Raw genomic sequence first — 13,603 nt, 5'->3', positions numbered from 1 at the left:
GCAAATATAATCTTAGTAAGGTTATCTAGACGACTGTATAGTCTAGAAATTACAGAGCTCAGAGTCAGTTCAAATAAAATATTTAACTAAAATGCTCCTCAATTTCTCAAGTATGTCGGTTGTGAACATTTTTGTAAATATTTTTTTGAAATATTTTATTTTATTTATTTATAGTTCTTCCCGGACAAGCATCATCCAGTTGAATCGAACCCTAATCCGAATCAGCATCAATAGAACCCATAAATTGGTTTCTCATGGAGTCTTTTCGTAAAGAGCCGGAAAAAGACACTTATAGTATTTGCAGACAACGAGAAACGGTCAACAGTTATTTGCGAGCTCTGATTTTGATTCATTCTAAATAAAAGTTGAGCTTGATCAGAAAGGTAATGTTAATGGTATGATGAAACAATTGTGTGAGATATACTAATTAAGTTGAAGATTGATTTCAGAGCTATTCTGTTTACATCAGATGCTTACCAAGCCTGTGCCGTCGCTCTTTACAATCTAAAAGCAAGCCTCTTCAGAGCTCTGGGAGAATGTGGGGGTCTGACAATAGTTTTTAATTTGCGTATTAGCTGCCGTATAATTTGAAGGACTCGACTTGTTAGACCTGTCATTGTCCTTACTATGTATTGGCATGACTGCAGAATTGCCAAAAATATACTGTTCCATTCCACCCACTTAAGAGAATTTATTACTTCTGCAATTCTTTTGAGCTCACCTATTATGTCCATAGTAATTTAATAATACTTCAATAATAATAATACTAATAATTTAAAATAAATAATAATTTCTATGAATGGTATGAATGTGTTTCTAGAGTAAACAATCGTCTATGTAACCGTACTAAGATTATGTTGCAAAGGTATCTGAGTTATTTTACAATATTATTTAAACTTCATTTCGAGTTGTCATTGAATTTGATAGATCTAGGTGTGTTTTTATATTATTATTATATTTTATTATTATAACTTTGTGCCCGAAGGAACACCTAGATCTCAGAGACTATAAGAGATAGAGCTATAAGTTTTTTCGATAGCATTTGTTATGTTTGCACGCAGATCAAGTTTGTTTCAAATTTTTGCCACGCCCACTTCCGCCTCCGCAAATCAAAAAATCGAATAACAAGCCTAATTTAAAAGCTAGAGTTCCCAATTTTGGTATATTCTATAACTACTATAGTAGTTATGATTCCTGAAAATTTGGTTGCGATCAAATAAAAACTGTGGAAGTTATTAAAGAAATAATTTTGTATGGGCAAAAACGCCTACTTACTAGGGCTCTTAGTTGTTTTGGCCGACAATCTGGTACATTTTGCCGTCTATGGTATATTTTGAATGGTCTGCTGTATCGATTTACCAAACATACCATTTGGTATATTTTTAGTATTTTTTAGTATTTTCGGTATATTTTGAAAATGATACCGCAATATTTTGCCTTTATTAAAAATGGGTAGCGGGTATCTCACAGTCGAGCACACTCGACTGTAACTTTCTTACTTGTTGTACTTAAAAAAGAATTTCTTAAATAACTTCTACAAGTTTTATCTGATAGCAACAAAAAAGGAATCGTAAAAATGGTAGTTATTATTGTATTTACCAAAAATATCGACTCTAGCTTCGCTTGTTATTTGATAATTATATCCGCCACTCATGTGTTAATAAGTATTATAACTTTATACCTTCAGGAAATGTATGGAATAGAAGGAGGCATCTCCGACCCCATAAAGTAAATAGAGTACAAAATCTTACTTATTGAACTTAGATTGTTTTTAACTTTTAAATGTTTTTTATTTTAAACATAGCAGCAGTCACATCTCTCTCTAATCTGTATAAAATATAATAACCATCTTTATTTCCCGTTTAAATGCTATTCCCTTGGTGGCAGAGGCTAGAAAGTAAATCTCAGCCAAACTAAACTGTGGCTCAGAATAATTCAACTCCCCCAAATGGTGAGCTGCACAGATTAGTTTCGATTAAACTAATTAGGTTCGTCTAGCCCATATTGAAGACCAGTTTGTTAGTATATGGAGGAGCAGCTGCCCATGGCAATGTGCGGTTCACAATGGTTGACATTTACAAAATAGCTTAAGGAGCACTTAACCCAGGGCACAGCTCAACAAAACAAACACATGAAAGGTAATGGGGATGGTGAAGAAGGAGTAGACTGCAAAGTTCAACTGGTAAACTCATGAGTACGCCAACCGCTTAAGGTACACACACAATGCAGGCTCAGATGCAACTGCAACAATTCATCTTCATAATTGAACTTAATGCTAACAACAAACATATTTAATGTGACTTTTAAGAGGCCCACCGGAAACTGATTATGTTGATAGTAAAAATTGAAAACCATTGTATAGAAATTGTATTATAAAAGCGTCTGGTTAATTTTTATAAATAAATTTTATAAGGGAAAATTAACAACAGAAAATAAATTTTATATGTGAGTTTTAAATGAGTTTTATTTATTGAATCGTTGAATATTAGATATTGTTAAAAAACTGACAACAATTTGAAACTTTATTTGCATTTATTCAAACCCAAGTCTAGAAGAAATTCTAGAAGTTATTTAAGAAATATTTTTATATGGCAAACACGGATGTTGCAGTCGGGTTTTAGTTGTTTTGGTTGACAATCTGGGACAATCCATGGGATACTTAACTATTATTTGGTATATTGTTTTGTTTTTATTTTAAATAAGAAGCTGGTATCTCACAGTCGAGCACACTTGATTAAAACTTTATTGTTATTATATTACGAGTGGGAAATAAAATATTTTCAATATACAATACTATGAAATATGCAAAAAAGTTAGTCATCCATTTAAAGATGTCGGGTGTCAGATAACATATGTTTAATATTAGAACAATTTGTGAGAAAAGACAAATTTCTTTAGTGTTTAAAAATATTAAATATTATATAATGTAACTATGTAAATTCCTCTGTATTTTATAAAACGTTATTCATGCTAAGGGGATATCTCTGAAACGCTGCAACTTGAACAAAACATAGTTTACGTAATTGTGTCAATTTGCATCCTACTATTTTTGACACTTTAAATTTTTAATTTGAATGTGCTTTTGAAAGACCTTTTGAAAAGTTGTGCAACATTGTATTGTGTTACATAATTTATGTCAGTTAACAAAGCAGCTCATATCGAAGATGTGTGAAGACTGTAAAGTTTTATTTAATAGAATTTAAAAAAAATATAATATATCAAATATCGTAGAAATTTCAATGATTCAAATCGAACAAGCGTCCTCTCATTCATTTCTTTGCAGTATAGGATACAAAACACAATAAGAGAATCCGCAAAGCGGCAAATAAAAACTAATTTCGTTTACATAATTAATTTCTTTTCGCTCATGACATGCAGAGCTGTCTTCAGCTTTTTCTCTCTCTCTCTTGCTCTCTTTGACTCTGCCGCTTTCAATCAATTTTTATACATACGGCATATAAAAAGTTAACAATAAAAACCACATCGACAACAAAAGGCACAAGAATAAGCCTGGCACTGTGAAAGGTTGGAAGGACGTTGTACGCGTTGGGTTAAATGACAGCTGAAAATGAAGTAAAATCTAATTAAAACCTTTGGGCCTCCGGCTCCCTGTGCTCCCAACGCCACCATTGCCTCTTTCATCCACATGAAAATCACAATTGTCAGCGTTAAATTCATGCTCACCTGCGCACACGAATATAAAAACACGCACACGTACACTCACATACACGCACAAGACACAAACAAACAATTTCCCACCCAGAGGCAATAATACGCAAACAAACAACAACAACAGAAACAGCAAAAGCAACAAAGCAGGTGAAACAGACGTTGGCTGTCGAATGGCAGAAAAACTAGCAAAAACGGAAAACTTTCTAAAGTGCTCCTCGCCCCCTCAATTCACCTACTCACCATTCTCCATGCTCCACGCTGCTCAGCCTTCCTTCCTCTCCCATCCCCTTTCACTAACTGGGCAGCAAATGAAACGCACTGTTGCACACAAAAATAACAAGTTGCATTGGTCAATTCATCGAATGTCGGTCACGGCTGCCTCTTGGGCATCATGTGTGTCCACGTGGATGGTGAATGCTGGATGGTGGAAGGTGGATAGTGGACAGTGGATGGTGAATGGTGAATGGAAATGTGAGTGTGGTTCTGGGGCCATCTGGTTGGCTTAACTGTTACGCAGACTGCGGCTTTGACGACGAGGCCAAAACAACGGCAAGAGCCAAAGTTTCGACAACAAACGAGCGAAAACACAAAAAAAGTAAAATTGACACTCGGAAAATCGGAACACACGCGGAAAATCTCCAGCCAAACGGGTGTCGACGCTGTTCGATTTGGGCGAAATTAGTTTAGTTTCAGCCAAATCCCCGACTAGCTTTTCAACTAACAACTTATATTGAATTGCCGCATTCAACCAAAAAGCATGCTATCATGTCAATTTGTTTTCAGAGCACGAGGTCCAGGTTCGACGATAGTATCCCTTGAAAGTTTAAATCCGACGAGTCACGAAATACACATTTCAAATCTTGTAAGAGTTTTCTGTAGTCAGGAGGTTAGCTTTCCGTATATGTTGCTTTATTTAAATTCTTTCAATTTTTCTTAATTGCACTATTCAACTTTTTTCCGCGTGCGTTGTCTCCCTTATCTAAAGTCGGCACAGTGTCGTATTTTATTTTACATCGACTAGCTTTTACATATCACTTTCAGTCTCTATTAATCAATTACCCAGGGCTGGAACGTATTCTAACGCCCTAAAACGCATAGGACCATTTAATTAGGAACTATCGATATAACAATATGAGAACTTATTGATAAATTAAGCTCAAAACAAGTAAGAAATCTACAGTCGAGTGTGCTCGACTGTGAGATACCTGCTACCCATTTTGAATAAAAGCAAAATATTGCGGTAATTTTTTTAATATACTAAATTGATATACAACAAAAATACCAAAAATATTCGAAAATATATATATTTGGTATATTGATATGGTACTACAATCAGTATATACTATAGAGTGAAAAACATACCAGATTGTCAGCCAAACCAACTACGACACTTAGTAATCGGTTGATCGCAACCAAATTTTCACAACTCACGAAGACTTTAGTTATTATTGTATGCACAGCTCTAGCTTTAAAATTACGCTTGTTATTTGATTTTTGTCAATTTGCAGGTGCGGAAGTGGGCGTGGCAAAAATTTGAAACAAACTTGATCTGCGTCCAAACATAACAAATACTGTCGAAAAATTAAATTATAGCTCTATCTCTTAAATTCTCTGAGATCTAGGTGTTCATACGGACAGACAGACAGACGGACATGGCTATATCCTCTCGGCTGTTGACGCTGATGAAGAAAATATATACTCTTTATGGTCGGAGATGCCTTCTTCTACCTGTTACATACATTTTCTGCCGGCACAAAGTTATAATATCCTTCTACCCTATGAGTAGCGGGTATAAATATTAAAGTTCACACAGAAATGCGTTTGGTCTATGCTTGAATATTATTTAATAAAGAGCAGATATATGTCGTTATGTTAATGTGGGAAGAGGTGGGTCTTGAACAATGATTACATACTCATTTCATAACGATTTCTGTAATTGCAAGTATTAGTCCTCTTATAACTAACAAAAACTCCCCAGTAATTAAATCGATATACATACATACATACTAGAGGTGGAGAACTATCGATAGTCTGTGCCATCGATAGTGATTGATAGTTTCCATAAACTATCAACTATCGACGATAGCAAGGAAAATATATCGTCGATAGTGCAGTAAAAGAAAATAATTTAATTAGTTTTTAAAATAATCCATATTTGTTTAAAGTATGAGAATATGAAATTGATTCTCCAATCTTTATCTAAAAATAATAAATAATTATTATTCAAATAATATGAATTTTTATTTTTTTGGTTTACCTTAACTGCTATTTATATATTTATTTCAACCAATAATTTTATACGCCTATTTGAAATGATTTGTCCTGCTTTGCTGAAGACCCTCTCCGACTCTACGGAGGATGCGGGTATACAAAAAAATTTGAAAAAATATCGACCAGTATCGACGATAGCGATTGTCCACTATCGAGAGTGCGCGCCGCTACCGAGAGCGTGTCGATAGTGGACAACCATCGATAGTCCCGATAGTGCCATCGATAGTTCTCCACCTTTAATACATACATATAATGTACATATAATGCAATGCAGATCTCACATGATTTCGCTAAATGAAGACAACAAATACATATCTCCAGGTAATCATCTCTAACATTTATTAAATATGCTAAAATTCTTTTCTTTTTTCCAGATTCCCAACAACTTTTATTGTTCGTCAGTTCAAATTTGAAACAAACTTGATCTGCGTGCAAACATAACAAGTGCTGTTGAAAAAATTATAGCTCTATCTCTCGTAGTCTCTGAGATCTAGGTGTTCATACGGACATGGCTAGATCGTCTCGGCTGTTGACGCTGATCAAGAATGTATATACTTAATAGGGTCGGAGATGCCTCCTTCTACCTGTTACATACATTTGCTGTCGGCACAAAGTTATAATACCCTTCTACCCTATGGGTAGCGAGTATAAAAACGCCATGGTAAAACATGTTGCTTGTATCCCAAAAGTCAGCAAGCAAAATTCATAAAAGTACATTCAAGAAACTGTCCAGCAAAGAAAGCACTTCATCGCATGGCTGGGCGACAAAGGATGCAAAGACGTTGGAAGGAAGATGATCTCAGCGTGTAGAAATATACGCCAAGTTCTAAAAATACATGATATTAAAATTGAATTACAGCTTCGTTTGGAGAACCCAAAGATTAAAGCAGTGAAATTAAAAATTTAAAATTTTTTTGTATGATTACGTAATCATTTGGTGGATTACTTTGTATTATATGGGGAAGGGGATCAGAAATCACGAGAAACGTGATTACGTAATATATGGGCAGCCCCTTATAGTCATTTCTGAAGTTAGTCACTTGAGCACACCGCGATATGGAGTATATCGGAATGAAGTTTGCTGCGCCCGCGTGTATGCTAATGCGATGCATACTCACAGTTGCCGATGGTAGATATTGATAGAAGAGGGTGAATGGGATATTTAAACACGCCTATCAAACTGAATCGCTGCACACAATAAATCTTCGTCACGGGCCCAAATTGACATTTTACAACCAAACCCAGCGGAGGACAAAGTAAGTTGCAGCAGTTGCCACAGCCAACTGGCAACCGCGTTTTAGCCAACAGTTCCAACAGTTGTTGCTGTTGGCATTGTTGCTTGTGTTTGTTTTTGTTGTAGTTGTCGTTGTTGTTGTTGGTGCAGTTGCTATCGCTGATATTGTTGTCAACAATGATGGCCCAAAGCATCAGCTACATACGTTGCGGCAACAACTCATCCATCCTTCATATACACACAACCAGACACACACACACACACACAGAGACAGAGACAGAGACAGTGACAGAGAGAGTGTGTGCACATTGAAGCTGTCAATCCCAGGACACTGGCGCGAGACTTGGCTGCTCACCATCTTTTATTGGCGCAACTCTACGCACTGGCAGTGCACTGGCAAAAAATTTAATATCTGACAGCTAGTGAGTGCGAATGTACCACATGCATGTGAGTGTGTGTGTGTATGTGCGCGTCTGTGGGTGTGGTACTAATAGAGTTATCCTGCTGTCGTTGACGATATGAACGCATCACATTATCCTCTGTACTGTCTGCGCACTAGCTCCAAAATAATTGGAGAGCTACAACACACTCCATACCACATCACACAACAACGTCCCCCAAAACCGTTTCCGCGAGCTGTGATCTCATCATAGTGGCTAACAGCAACCACATGGTTAGCTTTCTGGGTAATTCGTCAGCCACTCAAACGCCAGATGGCAACGTGATGTACATTTAAGGACCTTAATGCAAAAATGCATTAACCGTAAATTGTAAATGGCTGAATACCGCAAGTTATGTCTCATGTTACGAGGCAATCATTTAATATATGAATCATACGACAGAAATGAGATTGATAAGCACAAAATTGAACTTGAAAAAATAAATAAATAAAAATTCACTACTATGTTTTATGAAAATATTTTAAATTAGATATTAAAATTCTATTATAACGTATTAAGTATTTTTATTGACATATAAAACAAATTGGAATTAAAAAAAAAAACAATTTCTTCAGACTATAATGGTGAACAACGATCATCGCATCATCTTCGGAACTACTCTTATCGTTTCGTGAAGAAGCTCATTTACGCTTTTATGTAATGACAAATATGATGTTCTGAAGCTTACTATACATAACTTTTATCAGAAATAATCGACCATTGCGCGTCAATTTTTGTTGATTTCTCACACACACTCTGCGACACCTCAGTTACGGGCTGTCGATATACTACGTAATCGCGTTTTTCGAGATTTTTGACAACAACCCTTTCATGTTATCAAAACTTATCGTTAAGGTAACTTGTACAGTAATTTCCGGTAAATCACATATTTATACCCTATACCCATAGGGTAGAATGGTTCGCATTTTTTGTTTATACAATAATACCTATAGTCTTTGTGATTTCTAAAAATTATTTCCGATCAGTTAAAAATTGTGGAAGTTACTTTTGTATAGGCGAAACCGCCTACATACTACGGGTCTTAGTTGCTTTAGTACTTTTGTGGTATTAATTTGTTATACTTAAAATGTAGCTTTCTTACTATTTTTACAGTTGATATTTGATATCAATGATAAATGTCTAAAAGAATTTTGGAAGTTTCAAAAGCGCAAGGCGCCGTTATTAACTATTAGTCGTCGATAATAATTCATAAATAAAATATTAAAATTTGTCGTATACTATTGATACACGTGCAATCTAGCTCAAATTGAAGCACGTGTGCTTTTTTACCGTCAGAGTCAAAAATGTTTTGTGCACTACTCTTTGTGCTATTGCTCTTCTACTTTATTTCGCTTCTTTTCGTTTTCCTATTCTGCTACGAGCAAATAAACAAATTTTTTCAAAACTGTTGTATAATTTTGTCCAGGAATGTTTACGGCACTTGGTATGTATTATATAGCAACTTAATTACAAGTTTAATACTTATTGACGAACTAAACGCCGCGAAATGTTTGAATAAACACTTATAGTACAATGTAAAAAGTAATTAAATTACGTATATAATATAAAGACAGCCCCTTACCAACTTCTCCATATTTAGATTCAAACTCGGCGCGTTGGAGCTCTAAACTGCAAGCAACGTTTGCGATCGATAGCACAACCCTGCAGAGCAAAAAGCAGAGAGCGAAAGCTCTGGGCTGCAGGAGCTTACGCTCTGCTGAGAAGCAGAAGTTATACACACACATGCGGTTAAAGCTTGCCTGTCAACTAAGGGTTTGGGATTTAGTGAGCGATCGTGAAAGAGTGCATACATTGCGAGCTGACAAAATTAATTAAGAAGTGTTAAAGTAAATAGATAAGAAACCTATCCCAAAGGCTTTGCAGTGCAGGAGTACTTATTCGGAATAAGAAACAAAGTTGTTAGTATTATTTATTTAATACAATAAATAACCCTATTTAGTCAATTAATTTAATTCTGAAGTTATTCTTTGTTGACACTTTTGGAGAAATATTGTAATATAAATTAAGAATTTATAAACGAATTGTTTTGCATAAGTTAAAAAAAAAAAATGGTAATATAAAATATATTATCTAATAAATTAAAATTTTCGTCATTTCACACATAATAAACAGCACTAATATTTTGCCCAGTCGATTTTACTATTGGTCCAAAAGTTATTCAAAAAAGCAACCATTGAAAAAAAGGAAAATCACAAAAACTGTTTAAAATTACAATTAACATTTGACTGTAGATCAAAATTAAACAAAATGTATATAGACAACATTTGGATTATTTGGACTTTAACTTTCCTCATTTGTGTAAGTTTCAAATTTAATTAAAATGTGTTTCAAATCCCGTAATATTCATATTACCTTCTTAGATTTTCCAAGCACGAGCTAGTTTTGAAAATGAGGCTTTGGATTCTCATAACAAATACCGTTCTAAACATGGCTGTCCTTCACTGTCACTCGATTCAGGATTAAATAGCGATTGTAAAAGTTATGCAAAGGTTGGATTTATTATTAAATATTATTTAAATGATTCTTTCAATATTACTTTAAATATTAGGAACTAGCTGATTTAGATACTCTCAAGCATTCAGAAGGCCCATATGGTGAAAATCTTTGCTATACAAGCTCAGATCCTGTAAGTTGTGTCAAAGACTGGTATAACGAAGAAAAGGATTACGATTATGGCAAAGCACAATACTCACCTAGTACTGGCCACTTTACGCAGCTAATTTGGAAGTCTTCAAAGACGTTGGGCATTGGTACTTATACCAAGTATGTATAGTTTGTGGTAAAATTATTACACAAAATGCTGATCATTTTATATTTTTAGTTCTAAGGGTATCAGTTTCGTTGTTGCACGATACAAGCCACAAGGTAATATGGCGGGCGAGTTTAAAGAAAATGTTCCTAAGCCCAATCGGTATGTGTTCTTCATATTTTTATTTACCAAATTTTAATTATAACTCTGATTTTAGGTCTAGATCATTACATGAACATGCCAAGTATCTTATTTATACTTCAGTGATTCTAATAATCTGTGGACACATCTCACAAGGATTGAATGTGCAGCGCAAGTTTTTGTTTTAAAGCTTTATCTTGACATTAATTTTCATATTTTTGACAGCATTTTTAAAACTGCTTGGTCGTGTCTGGAAAATGTTAACGAGGACTACAATTTTACAATATTTCTGTTAAATTTCGTACAAGTGTAAACAAATATTTTAAACTGTCAGCTCGCATAAAAAGTTTTTAGTAAGGCAAATGACCAAATTTTATGTGTTTTCTATGCACAATTAATAACTAAGAAATATTGAAATCATAATAAAATTATTTTATTTTCGTAAAGAAATAAAGAAAATCGACTGTAATATCTCCACGAACACGTTTTAGTGGCCATAATCATTTGTGTTACTAGTAAATTTTCAATGCGAGCCAACTTGTACTCACACATGTACTCACACTCGAAATTCGAAATTCAGATAAGAAAACAATGTTTCTCTTTATATGATAAATACATATATATCAGTATGATGGTCTCATTCACTCACCACTCACCACTCTCATTTACTCACTGTCTGATTCACTTACTGACTGAATCATTTCAACGACTAATCTGGCTGGAGCTGGAACTTTTCAAATTCTAGCTATATGAAATCAGTATCACGCTTATCAAAAAACCAAACCTCATCGTTGTAGCTTTTAAATAATCATCAGGAAGCTGCAAATTAATTACATTATTAAAAGCTTATAATAAACTTTATCGTAGTTATTGTAATAATCATTATTGTTATTTTCTTATTCAATTAAATGTTGTTGATTGTAAATATTTGTCGATAGTATAAGAATACATTTATTTACGGAAATAAAGTAGTTAACAAAATGCCAGGAGTCGGGTCAATTTGATAAATTTAATGTACTGCCGTGACAGCAAAAATTTCAAAAATACTCAAGAACAATGCAGCCACACAGACAAAAATGGTCAAGTCAACTAATTTGTTTACTCAACATACTAAACAATTTAATACGTAACATTTGTAATATTCAGTAAATATAAAACCATTATATAAAACCATTATATATTAAACACATTTTTATACCCATTACCCATAGGGTAGAAGGGTATTATAACTTTATGCTTATGAAACAGGTAGAAGGAGGCATCTTCGACCCTATAAATATTCTTGATCGGACACAAACGCCGAGACGATAAGCCCATGTCCGCATGTCTGTCCGTCGGTATGAAAAACTAGATCTCAGAGACTATAAGAGATGTATTTTTAAAATTTGTCTACGCCCACTTCTGCTATCAAAAATTGAAAATAAATCGAATAAACACGGTAATTTTAAAGCTGGAAACCCGATTATAATAATACTTTTAGTATTTATGATTTCTGTAGAATGTATTTATCTGCTTTGGCTGACAATCTGGTATATTTTGACTTCTATGGTATATTTCGAGTGTAATACTTCAGCGATATACCAAATGTGGCCTTCGTTATATTTTGACATTATTGCAGTATTTGGTATATTTTAAGAATAGCTTTTATTAAAAATGGGTAGCGAGTATCTCACAGTCGAGCACACTCGACAGCAGCTTTCTTACTTGTTTTAGGTAATTTCTGATCGGACTTGAATAGTTACGTATTTAAAATAATAATAATGGTCACAATATTAAATAAACATGAAGGGTCCCAATATATTAAGTATATTAAGTAAAATAAGAGCTGTAAACTCATGTAAAAAATTATTTATTGGTCAAGTTTATTTATTAGCTCAACGTGCTAATTTCTGTTTTACAATAAGCTCGAATGACGCATGTTTATTTTGATACCTAAAAAAATTTGATTAAATTATCTCACTTGTCTTAATTTTCAAGCAGAAATAAACATAAAAGTCTTTTATTTCCGAAACTATTTGTGAAATTATGCAAGGTCCAAGTGTACCCAAAGAAAGAACCCCACTTTGCAGTAAATTATCATTAACGTCAGCATTTGACTATAAGCTCGATAGCAAAAATCACAACTGGGAGCTAATGTGAGATTTTTTTGTTGTCCCCTTTTTTTTCATTGGGTTCGGGTAAATGCCTGAAGATTTCACATGTGGGTGTCTATCTAAATGTGCTGCTAATGATGATAGCCATAAAATCGCAAACGGGACAAAGCACCACACATTCGCAGGGGGTGATGTGGTGGTCGAAGGCGACCAATACTCGTAGAGTATGAGTTTGGGGTGATCAGTGGGGGTGGAAAAAAAACTGTATTAGAAATTCAAATAAGCTTGACACGCAGCCTTGTGGGGTTTGGACCTGTCGAGGGTTTGCTTTTGGCGCTGTTTTGGGTTAATTTGAAAACGTGCGATAAGAAAATTCAATTTTTTGCTCCTGTTTCTGCTAGTGAATGTGTCCTGTCTAAGTATTGTGCTTGTATTGCATACACACAAACATACAGACTATCAAACGTGCATACATACATACGAAAGCGTTCATACGAGTTGTGTGTTGTATGTTAGTTCTCTTGAGCTGGTTTCAACAAGATTTTCTTTACTTTTTTGGCAATCAGCATCAGGCCAACAAATTCCCCATGGGGACCCAGTCCGCACCCGAGTGGAGACACAGCTTCTTCATTCCTCTTACAATGGTTTTGTATTTTTGTTGTAATTTTGCATTTTTTATCCCAAGTGATATTTACTGCAGGGAAGGCGAGAGACACATCGCCAAACAGAAGTCAGAACACAAACAAATACAGCAAGCGGCCTGTGCTGGTTTTTCAGTCTGGCATTTTCTGCCTGAGAGCTGAGCCGAGAGAGAGAGAGAAAGAGAAAGAGAGAGCAGAGCATAAACAGAGCAGCAGCTGCTTCTACCAGAAGCGCATTAAATCCTTAAGCACACATTATTATTCAATCAGATATGAAGTTTTATTTATTTATTTTTTTTTCTTTCTCTTTCTTTTCCTGTTATTGTGTTCCTTTTCTTTCT

At 34.6% G+C, this 13,603-nt stretch overlaps 1 protein-coding gene and 1 long non-coding RNA gene across 5 annotated transcripts; both read left to right on the top strand.

Annotated features, from left to right (window-relative positions):
* The first annotated feature begins 27 nt into the window (after window positions 1-27).
* On the top strand, window positions 28-763 carry LOC132786402 (uncharacterized). 2 transcript variants are annotated; one of them, XR_009632443.1, is made up of 3 exons: window positions 28-110; window positions 175-383; window positions 439-763. It is a non-coding gene; the product is annotated as an uncharacterized LOC132786402 (long non-coding RNA). The 2 variants fall into 2 exon arrangements; XR_009632442.1 differs by having other exon boundaries at window positions 450-755.
* Window positions 764-9,800: 9,037 nt separating this feature from the next.
* Window positions 9,801-10,899, top strand: LOC132785059 (Golgi-associated plant pathogenesis-related protein 1). Of its 3 annotated transcripts, none has more exons than XM_060791033.1 (6): window positions 9,802-9,936; window positions 9,999-10,127; window positions 10,187-10,401; window positions 10,460-10,549; window positions 10,605-10,683; window positions 10,754-10,899. In XM_060791033.1, exons 1-6 carry the CDS (start codon window positions 9,886-9,888, stop codon window positions 10,760-10,762), a joined length of 573 nt encoding a protein of 190 aa, XP_060647016.1. In that variant the 5' UTR covers window positions 9,802-9,885; the 3' UTR covers window positions 10,763-10,899. The 3 variants fall into 3 exon arrangements, with proteins under 3 accessions (XP_060647014.1, XP_060647016.1, XP_060647015.1); XM_060791032.1 differs by having other exon boundaries at window positions 10,605-10,692; XM_060791031.1 differs by lacking the exon at window positions 10,754-10,899 and having other exon boundaries at window positions 9,801-9,936; window positions 10,605-10,747.
* Window positions 10,900-13,603: the final 2,704 nt, after the last annotated feature.

This window comes from Drosophila nasuta, chromosome 2R (assembly GCF_023558535.2).
Source record: "Drosophila nasuta strain 15112-1781.00 chromosome 2R, ASM2355853v1, whole genome shotgun sequence".
NCBI lineage: Eukaryota > Metazoa > Arthropoda > Insecta > Diptera > Drosophilidae > Drosophila > Drosophila nasuta.
The sequence above is the reverse complement of the archived record's forward strand: the minus strand, read 5'-3'. Positions and strand labels throughout refer to the sequence as shown.